Source organism: Carassius auratus, unplaced genomic scaffold, assembly GCF_003368295.1.
Source record: "Carassius auratus strain Wakin unplaced genomic scaffold, ASM336829v1 scaf_tig00011703, whole genome shotgun sequence".
Classification (NCBI taxonomy): Eukaryota; Metazoa; Chordata; class Actinopteri; order Cypriniformes; family Cyprinidae; genus Carassius; species Carassius auratus.
The window spans coordinates 35,185-46,846 of NW_020524235.1; the positions used below are offsets into that span (position 1 = coordinate 35,185).

General features: G+C 37.4%; 1 protein-coding gene across 14 annotated transcripts in view; it reads right to left on the reverse strand.

The window, feature by feature from the left end:
- Positions 1–8,639, reverse strand: part of LOC113073253 (high affinity cAMP-specific 3',5'-cyclic phosphodiesterase 7A-like) — a 38,190-nt gene extending 29,551 nt beyond the window's left edge. For 6 of the 14 annotated variants that reach the window (XM_026246132.1, XM_026246131.1, XM_026246130.1 and 3 more), the window contains exon 1: positions 7,560–8,638. In XM_026246132.1, the coding sequence (XP_026101917.1) occupies positions 7,560–7,697 (138 nt within the window). In that variant the 5' untranslated portion in view covers positions 7,698–8,638. Of the gene's footprint in view, positions 1–2,930; positions 4,031–7,559 lie in introns of those variants that run through there. The other 8 variants (XM_026246139.1, XM_026246137.1, XM_026246134.1 and 5 more) reach the window with 5 other exon arrangements.
- Positions 8,640–11,662: the final 3,023 nt, after the last annotated feature.

Genomic DNA, 11,662 nt, shown 5'->3' on the forward strand with positions numbered 1-11,662 from the left:
CGCATCTATCTGTGGAGAAACATTTCCATAAATAGCAGAACAGCAAGTTGGATGAGCCGAAGCCCCGCAAACCACAGTCACAGAAAACAGACTTTTATCACAACTCAAAGACACTAACGGCTTTATTTCGCAGAAGCGAGCCACATTCGCACCTGCCAATAGCATGCGTGTGGAATGAGCGCCACAATCACATATCATTCCTACATCCTCGCTTACAGTCCGGGAAAACCCTACCGCTTCATCCATATCCCAACATCCTCTCTGCTTTGAATGTTTCTCCCATTACAGACTTACTGGCCCTCATGTAAATGTGAGATCAGTGACACGTTAGTTGCACGCTGGGTCACATGTCTAATAAACAGCACAGTTGACGATCTGCATATTTGCATTCGAGAGCCTAACGGCTGAGAGAGGAGCCATCGCAGCTGTGGATTCCTGAGTCAAACACAGGAAGTGTAATGATAGAGAGCATGACGTGGTCCTCATGAGGCTCCTGTTCCGGACCCCGTGCTCTCGGCACTCAGGCTCGTCCCAAACAAAAAATCCCTGACAGCACGTCATGAGGGGAGTAAGGGGTGTAAACTCGGCCTCATTCTGTCCAACCATTATACTAAGAAATATCATGACTTATCTGCATAAAGTACAATGTGTTCAATTGTCATGTAAATTTTAATTATACATGTGTGTCTTCTGCAAAAGATTTTATGACTCAAACTGAATGCAATTCTTCTACAAAAGATTTTATGACTCAAACTGAATGAAATCCTCCTCATGTTTTGGCCATAAAGCCTTTCCAATTTCCCTAAAAGGAGTCCCTGAAAGTCTGCTTATAATAGAATCATTTTTGTCTTACTGATATACGTTTAAAAACAAAATAAAGGGATTTTATTTCATATTGAACCAACTTGACTTGGTACGATATGCAACAAAGGCCAGCACAACAAGGTCATCTCAGGTCGGGTGTGCCACAGGGTTGCAGCATTCATTCCTTTAAGCACGTATCTGCATTTTTTTTTCTTGAAAGCGATAACGGTCAGTTTATAGTCAAGCTCAAAATTATTTCTTCCTCTTGTCTAATTACAGGCGAGAAAAAAAGGGAGTGGTTCATGACACAACAAGCAAACAAAAGAGGAAGCCAGACAGATTCCCATTAAACCTTATCCGATGCGGTGCTTCTAAACTCACTCAGATTAAAGGAACAGGCCTCGGAGAGGACTCATAAATTCAAAGCGTCCTCATGAGTTATAGCACCATGCTGTGAGATGCTGGATAACGGTAGTGCACATTCCTGTAAGTGCCAAGCCATAAATGCTGTTTTTTACTGCGCAGGTTATGGAGTCAGTTAGGTCGCAATATAAACTAACTTATTAGTTAAAGTACACCTGCACTTTCTTTTCTTTCATCATGTGGTTCCAAACCTGTATGACTTACTTCCTGAAAGCTGTTTTGGACCCAATGACATTCAACAAAAACAGCTGAAACCTTGTTCAATGCATCTTCTTGTGTGCAACTTATTAGTTAAGCACACTTGAACTATATTCAATTTCTTCAGATTGTTCCAAACCTGTATTACTTTCTTCATAAAAAGTTTTTTTTTTTTCATATAATGAGAGTTAATGGAGTCTAAAGTTGTTTGGGGCCCACTCATATCAGTTGTACTGACAGAAACAATTCTTCTTTCTTGTTCTGCTGAAGAAATGAAGTCATAGAGGCTTGGAACAACATGAAGGTGAGTAAATGCTGACATTTATGCATGAACTATTTAGCAATACCAGTAAACTGTGTCAAACCTGCGGTTGTTCCTACAGTTAAACTTCTCAATACGTTGTGTAACGGAACTCGGCGTTCTCAATGGCAGATCCGGTAGCCTTACTGTGAGACGGCAGCATAATTTGCTGATGGCTGTTTTGTAGTGCAACAAGGATTAATGTGACAGGAAGTGAATCAGTGTTATATTGTGACATGACATTCAACGGTCACTTCGTTGAGCCAACAATGGAGTAAACAAACCAAACAGAGCTCAACGCAAGGGATCGTTTTTACAGAAATACCACCTGAACATCCACCCAAATCAAATACTTGAAAAAAAAAAAAAAAAAAAAAAAAAAATTATATATATATATATATATATATATATATATATATATATATATATATATATATATATATATATAAACCTTAATGTTTAATCTTAATTCTATATATTTTCATTTAATTTAAATATTTTATACAGATATTTCAATTTTTACTGAACCGGTAAAACAAATTTTATCTAGACAATAATAATAATAATAATAATAATAATAGTAATAATAAAAAAATCACTACACATTTTTTGAGTAGCAACATAAATAAGAATTACACAAAAAAGTGCAATGTGTTTAAACAAAAACTAAATATCTCAGATGCCCATATTTAAGGGAAATAACATCAGGATGGTGCAAGAAAAACTTTCAAGCGAGATACTGAATGCCTGTCAACAAGGGTGAAGATTTGCGTCATTTCCAAACGAGTGCAATACTTTAATGCCCAAGACCATTTAAATGGCTTCTTTAAAACCCGACCTGAAACTATAAACACAGAGCGAATGCAAACGCAACTGAAAGTTAATGCGAAAGCAGTCTTGGCAGTGCAAGGTTTACTCACACATTTACACACACCAGCAGCAAGTTGTGAAATACTGAAAACTGAACAGCTCCCTCCACATTCTTACCACATCCTGAAACTACGTCAGTCGAACAATACGGAACAAAAAACCTTATCGTATGAGTGAGATAAACAAACTCCTTCAAAATAAAAAACTCATCCTCGCCCTGTCTGCATCACCACCAAACACAGATGATATGACCTCCAACAAATACAATTCAAGCAAGCTTGTCAGCCTTCCATCCACACACACACACACACACACACACAATGATGTGATATACCTTTGGCTCTTCACTCGCAAACTAGCTGCCAACGGTTTCAGCAAGAGCCCACAAATATGGTGGACACCGGAGGATCACAATGCTTCACATGCCGCTCGGGAATGGGCTGCTCTGCCTAAATGGCAAAAACATGCTGTCGAGCTTCTGATAAGTCATTGATGCAGTAAAGTAATGCAGAACATGAATAAGTGTGTGAATCACAAGCACAGGCACATCAGAGACACGTTAACTGCCTTAACATTCTAGAAAGCACTGCATAATCTAACATGTTTTTGGGATTCTTGAAAACACATGTTGTAATTACTAAACACAATTCGAGTGGCGTTTTTCATTCCCTGGTCTTTGTTGTTTCAAGTGTGTTTGGGCTGCATGTATGTGTAATCGTGACTGATATCGCAACACTCTAGTTTTTGGGAAGCCGATTGTTGGTTTACAAAAAGCATGTTTGAGAAAAACATGTGTGGGAGAAGTTGAGAGGGGAAAAAGAGTGAAGAGAAGAATGACGATGGAGAGTGAGAGATCCTGGCCATCTGTGAAGTTGGCTACAGCCCAAACCACTGCCCCCAGAGTCCAGGCACATGCTTAACTACCGCCCTCTGCTATGGTTCCTAACAAACACAGCAGTAAGGGGCACCTACACACACACACACACACACACACGCTAGCGTTGCAACAGTCACTTATGTTTTATGACTGCACGAACACAAAAATTCTGTGTTTACAAAAAGATAATTGCCCTGCTTCTACGAGTCTGCAAAGTGTGTGTATAACCGTCTAAAATGCTACTGCTTCAACTCTGAGGCACTGTTTGTGACATACAGCAATCTGTTGAATGGGGTGCTTTATAACGGATGCATGGAGATGATAAAACATTTTCTCTTATCGCCAACAGTGCAGAAACCATTCTTAATTTGAGCGAAAACTGTAAAAACTGTGGTTCAACGTTATGAAAAAATTGGAGTTGTCTAAAATTGAGGCTATGTCTGTTGGCTCTGAAGCCATTTATATGCTGGTGTCCTTCTAAAAATGAACTCCTACCAGATATACATATTTTAATATATATACACATATGTGGACACACTAAATACCTTTACAGTGTTAATATTAATATTCTATTATTATTTGGTATAAAACATACTACTACTAGTATAATAACAAACAAAAAAATCATTTTTCTAAAAGGAACAACAACAACATGTATATATTATCATTCAAAACGGCATCAGTGGTATTTTTATAAATGTCAATATTATCAAAGCTGATGGTATAATTATACACACCTTTAAAATACAATAATAATACATGAAATATTTACTTTAAATGTGTACATATTGCTATTTACAATGATATTAACATGTATTATAGCTGTAGATATAAATATATATTTATACATTATAAACACACATGCACATATTTTATGTATATATATTTAATATTTATATATATTTAATTGTATATCCAAATATTAATAGAATTAATATAATATTAATATTGATTCTATTAGAAAATGTATGCTCCTACTACTTCTGATAATAAATATGTATTACACATACAAAATATAATTATAACACTGTCTTTCAGATGAGTAGAGCAAAAATATTGATGACTCATCTTGAACTATACTATACTGCCAATGACTAGAAATAGCTAAATGCATGGTTTATGAATGTGATGTTACTAAAGCCTACTTCAAGACAGGAAAGAACACTTGAAAGTTTCAAGTTATTTAACAAGGTATAGAATCATTTAAACTGAATATAAATATGACATGACTAGAAGTGGTGACCTTAACTTGCTGGAAAGCTGGGCTACACATACAAATCCGAGACCTGGCTGACCTCATCTCTACATAGATAGAGGCTGCACTGCAAGCTGGGTCAGGAACAGGCAGGCGAATGTGACCAGTGTATGCGTCACTACAGAAATCCCAAATACACGGTCCTTCCATACAGAGGGAGCACAAAGGCCTGGACTTGTCAAGACCGAGGGCCAAGAAGAGCCGCTCTGGGTCTATCCCACATTCCACCCACGGATGAAATTCCAGCAGAAATCCAGGCAGAGCTTTGGTTGGTTTCAACACAAGCTCTCTAGGAGGCACTTAGTCATGCATTGTGTTTTAAGAGAAGACGGTTGTAGCTGCTGGGCTTTCATGCATGCAATGTAACAGACAGAGATAAGGGACAAATGCTTTTTGCACAAAGCTTGCCAAAGCAATGCCATTAAGAGAGGCAAATAGGTCTCAATGCATTCTGGGTCAAACTCCCAATAGACCTCAAAATTGTAATAAAATCCAAGCAAAACAATTATTCCGCTGGCAGAACACCTGTCAGGATGGAGAGCGAGTCAGAAAATCTATGATACAATGCTAATGTGGTTATTGTTGTGCTGTATAACAATTTCAACCAATCAGCAATCACTAGTTTGACTAGAAAAGCAGTAGCCAAATACATTTGCATGTGTTTTACTTAAGAGATGCTGATAGCATCTGGTAGGCTCAGACAACCAGGGGCAGTTGAGGCAATACACTGGACAGAAGGGTTATCTAATCTGACTCCTAATACAAGCGGTTGCTTGGTGATATGACCCTTATTATTGACCGACTACATCTTAAATTCTGGGCCTCGAAGCCCCGCAGGGCTTCTTTCACTAGCTGAGCATGTTATCTCTCTCACTGTGTGAGCCTGCTGCAAGACTAGTCACTTTATCATATACTTTATCAAGTACAGTGAGTGACAATGCTTTGACATGGAGATATGCGTTATCTCTCATTAAAGATTTAATATGCACCGACTGCCAACAATAGAATACAGTTCATCTTAAAAGCATATGCACCGCCTTTATACGTGATATATATAACATGAGAGCATTACTTAATGTGCAACCAACTGTTTTACTGCTTCATCACTTTATATTTATTTTAAAAAGCATGCAACACTTTATATCCATTTCAACATGGTTGAAAGAGATGCATTAACCCTTTAAAACATATTGCATCATATATGAATTCATAAAGCCCATCAATTATGAACATGATCAAAACTTGATTGGCTGAAAAACCTGTTGCACACACATCTACATTTTCTGAATTCATTTCTTTTAGTATAATTCTAAAAAATATCCACCTTTAGGTCATGTTATATATGTATTGGATCACTTAGATCTACTTGACACTTCATGTTTTTTTGAAAACTAATATTACAATTTGCACATCTTCATTGCATTACAGTATTTTTTTGTCCCAACAATAAAAACTACTGAGTTTCAATTATAAAATTGGTGACAACTGATATTTATATGCATTATGTATGCAGTCTGCTATACTGTTATAAAAATGCAATTATTTACATTACAATTCACCAAAATTCTATCTTTAAGTCTATAAATACCATCTTCACTAAATTGCATATTTTTGTTCAGTTTGGATCTCTGAGGAATTTTCTTTCACATGTGTGAGCTCCATATTCTTATACGAGCCATGAAAGTCTGATGCATCAAATATTATACAAAACATACACGTATACAAACTTGTTTAAAAAGGGGTTTAATAAACTTATATTCTTCTCTGACTATTATTTCACATCATGTCTGGCTTACAGGGTTAAAAACACCAGATTAGAGTAGCAGAGAAACACTTAAAATCTCCCCAAAGGACAAGGAGTAACAAGTTGCAAGGGGGCTGTCCAAGAGAATACCCAACAAATTCAAACATTGTGTGTGTGTGAGGGAGAGAGTGACACACTTTCAGCCTGAAAAGACTGTCAGCATGTGGCCCAAAGGGACAACAAAACATATTTTGTGTTGCCAACACCGCAGTATGACAGCATCAACAGACAATTAGGGAAAATAACGCTGTCTCTTGTCAAGGCCTGACACTTGGGGACTTCCGAGTAAATAAAACAAGACCCTGAACAAGCACAAGAATAATTGAGCATGGACAGAATTTGGGCCTCGTCTCAAAACCTTTTGAGCAGGCTACCTAGTAGGGGTGAGAACCAATAATCGGTTTTATTTAAGAGGTTTGGTTTTGTTAACAATTCACGAATGTGTATACTTCGCTAAAACAGCCTGAATCTACATCACGAAACATACAGTAATCCGATTCCAATTCAAATTAATCTTTAAAACCCGGTTCTTTTTAGTGAACCAAAGCAGTCTGAATGGCTGCTGAAATAAACAGACTTGCTAATCACTTTCGCAGTAATTCTGGTCTTTTGATAGCTGTGGTTACTAAATAGTTCATATGACAACTATTAGTTAAACATACAAAATTATGAATTTTGTTGCGGCGTTTAAAATAAATTAACAAACAGATTAAATGTTTTATCATTCATTAAAAGTCATTTAATGACAGAACAGTAAAAGCAACTTGAATTAGGCTAAATTTACTTTCTCCAATTATTCCTTCAAAAGTAGGCTACAAAATCTAAGATCTAGAACAGTCTAGATTGACAAATCCGTCTTGTCGGAACCAGAACGGTTAAATTTTCTACAGCATGCAAAATGTTTGAGCAACATTCGCGCGTTCCGAACATTCGAAATGATTCGAACCAACGTTCGGACCGCGCGGTGATTCTCTAGGTAGGCAGCTCGCTAGGTTTTGACACACAGCCAGGATGTTTTGTTCTTTACCTGTGACAGCTGCCTCGGGTCGGGGGCTCCGAATAATGAGGAACTAGAGCTGAAACTAATGGCTCCCCTCCGGCTGAGAACATGTTTGGGAACCGGCCTGTCTAGAGGCAAAACCGGTAACTGATAACATAATTCCATTGAATAATATCAACGCTATGGATCCGGATCAAAAATTATTCAAACCCGCCGAACAAAAAGTAGTAAAACAATCAAAGGAATCAAAAGAAGGCGGAGAAGAGAACTTGCATGGAACTTGGGCGCTGTTTGCAACTCTCAAAAAGCACGGGAATCCCCTCTTCTTAAATTGCAAATAAAAAATATCAGTTTAAATGCTCAAGAGGCGAAGAGCTTCATTTTGTTTGGATCGATCTGGTTCTCGCGCACACCGCCTTCGTTATTGATATGGTCCATATTTCCCCACGCGCGTGTCTCGTGCTCCATTTCACTCGATTTTTATTCATCAGGCTCGTTTTTTCTTCCTTTCTTCTCCCGTTTCCCATGCAAAGACCACGGCCTGTGGGACGACGAGGCCTCTCCTCTATCTTTTTAGTATCTTTAGAAAAAAATGCTTCCTCATTTTTAAACTCCGTCCAGTCGTGAATCATCATCATCGTGCAAATGGCTCCGCAGTCTCGTCTCCCAAATTAAAACAAAAGGCATGACCACTTCAAACCTCGATACTGATGCTTGGAGGAGAAAACGGAGATATCCGGCGAATATATAAATAAATGTAACGTTACGTGAACTTCTATCCGTTTAGCGACAGGTTTCACTCAAGCTCTGCGCTGCATGAACATTTATTCTCCCTCTCGTTTTTTTCTCAATGCAGACGCACAGATAGCACCCGTAATTCAGCACACACTCAATGCAGCACTGTATATTAACCAGAAGAAAGTGGCCTTGGTGAAATAAAAACACGCCCCGCGACCACGCCGTGCGTGTGTTGGCACATGATGTTCGGTCAGTGTCAAAAAGAAAACGCAAAACGGGAAATAAATTACGCTTATTACATACGACAGTCTCAGTTACTCCTGAACATTGTAAGCTGTTTCCGAACATGCACCACCTGCGAAAGAGATAGGGTTGTACAGAAAGCGTTCACAAAACGTCCTAGTCTCTTTGAGCCAATAGGCGCGCAGCAGATCATGTAACGCCCGTTCCCATTGGATTACACCCTACAGCGATTTTGAAACGGCGGATTTCATTGGCGCTGCTTTCAAGCCTGATTTATGCACTCGTTCAACTGACTGTACGGACCTCAACAAGGGTATTCCACTACAGCGGGGTTTGCCCTGCAGCCGGTCTACATCATTGCCAGTGATTACCTTTTCTCGGCATGAGTCATCCAGTTATTCGTGAGCAATGAGCCAGTGTTAACTTCTCTCAATAATAAAACCCATGAGTAAACGTGTTTTTTTTTCTTTTTGAAAAATAACATTTTATGATTTCACCCTTCATAGTTTCTTTCTAAAACCATGCCGAGAGACCATCTAAGGCCACCAAACCATCATACACTGGTTTAAGCTGATTTTTCCAGTGTAATGTAATGTTCATGTTATCGTACCTGTAGGCCAATGCCAGATCCATGTGATTTAAATGGACACATTTAGCAGAAGCTTTTATACAGAGACTTAGAAAGAAGAACAGAAGCAATCTGTCAAAACAACAACAACCATGTTAGTAATATAAATTTACAGGTTTAAGAGGAGAAATGCTCAAAGAACGTTTTTTTTTTTCTTTTGTGAGTGTGATTAAACATAGTAGGCTATAATACACATGAGTTCATTTCTTTTTTTACAGTTTTGCCTTTATAGTGTTTGTTTGCTTAAGACAAGCGTACCACAGAGAACTTTGTAAGTTTAAACAATAAGCATGTTGTCAGGCATTACCAGATAATTGCATGACAACACATAGTCAATAGCAGTCTCTAAGTATCATATTGTTTGCCGAGGTACAATATGCATGGAAACGCAATTCATAATCATGAACTATGGCTTATGGTCTGTTACAGTTAAAAATATAAAAAAATACATACATACATACATACATATATATATATATATATATATATATATATATATATATATATATTAATGTGGGAAAAAGTATAGGCTACACTTGAAATTGATCCTCAAGGTAACTGTGTGAGCCATGTTTTGGTTCTCTGTTTTAACTTTATTAGTTCTCAGTGGCTCCATAAATAAACTTTCACATCAAGAACCATTTTTGGGTTCACCAAAGAACCTTTCAATGAACAATTATTAAAAGAACCATTTTTATAGTTTAAAGAGCATTTGAATAACTTAAATGACTTTTTTTCCACTATAAAGAACCTTTTGTGCAATGGAAAGGTTCCATGGATGTTAAGGATTCTTCATGGATCAACCAATCCCAATAAAGGACCCTTATTTTTAAGAGCGTAGAACCTTTTTATTGCACAAAAGGTTCTTTATAGTGGAAAATGCTCTTCAGATATAAATGTTCTTCACATTGAAAAAAATAAGAGTTCTTTTAAGAACTGTTCACTGAAATGTTATTTGATCTATGGCATTGCTGCAAAAAAAAAAAAAAAAAAAAAACTTTTGCAACCTTTATTAAAACATAGAGCCATTTTTTAACATTATCCTTTCTTTTGCAATCAAATAAGCAGACATTTACCTAGAAGCAAAATAACCAAGCTCGACCCACTCTGTGCAAGTTCAACCCAGTCTTTGGGTCATTTAAAATCTTCAGTTTAAGTCGTAAAGCTTTGCAGTGTTGGCAAATGTTTTAACTTGAGTTTGCTGGAGACCAAGGGACAGTGGTGAACCGTGCCATGGGCAACAGAGGCCATGTGCCAGTAGTGAGTATAATGCTCCCCCACCCCCCCCCCCCCCCACTGCTCACAAAACAATTCTGCACCACCAAACCCCAGACCATGCAGTCCTAATCCGTTTCTAGGCATCTTGAATATACACTGCCAGATCACACAGATTACTAGTGCTTTACCCCAGTGCACACCAGAACTTCTTGGAAATATTATACAAAACCTTTGAGATTATTTTCTTGCATGTATTGTTTATCTATGTTGATAATTACTGGTGTTAGTGGGACTTAAACACTGGGACTAAACAGAGAAAGCAAACACTTCACACTTAAGAAGATAAGACTTCTGGCATCATGCCTATATCTGCCGGTGTAGTTATTAACGGATCTGTTCATTCACTTACTTATACAATAGCATTTAATCAGTGTCAAGGACCGCCTCCCGTCTACTACCGTTTGCCCCACATGCTGCTCATTTGGGAGTATCACATTTCCTGACTGAGGGGCAATCATTTCATTAATGGTTTGTTTCTGAGGCTTAGTTTGCCACAGATGCCGTTCCCCAGGCAGACGTTCTGTGCAGGAACAGCCTCCTGAGGAGACAATGATGAGGGGTGGCGAGCAATACACCTGCTAATTCCCCTCGAGACTCCATGTATCCACTTGCAATGCGACCCTGTGCTCTGTAGCAGTCATCAGGAGACCATAAACAAGAGGAGCGCCGGCATAATTGATACTGCTGCTTGACGTCAACTGGCCCACTGGTGACCACCCTGTTGTTTTGACTGCTGCATGTGGTTTTGAAGAAGAAGAAGAAGAAGAAGAAGAAGAAGAAAATATGTGAATGTGACATTTCTGTCTTTTTTCCATATAATAAGTATTATAATTTAGGCAGTTGTAGAAATGTGACTTTTTTTTGTCTATACAACAAGTATGTAAGCTTTTTACATTAACTTGTAGAGTTTTAGAGTTGTAAATCTGTGCTTAGTTGCCATCTTGTGGTGATACAAGGTAATTGCTATATATATATATATATATATATATATATATATATATATATATATATATATATATTTATATATATATATATATATATATATATATATATATATATAATATATATATATATATATATATAAAGATGAAGAACCTGAACAAAATTTATTAAAGAAAAATAGCAAACATTTAAATTGAATAAATACTACATCTAAAAGGTTCTATTGTGAATAGAAATTTCTTTCCAAATTCATTTCACACAAATGTATTATATTTCGTTTTTTTACTATATTAATTGGGTG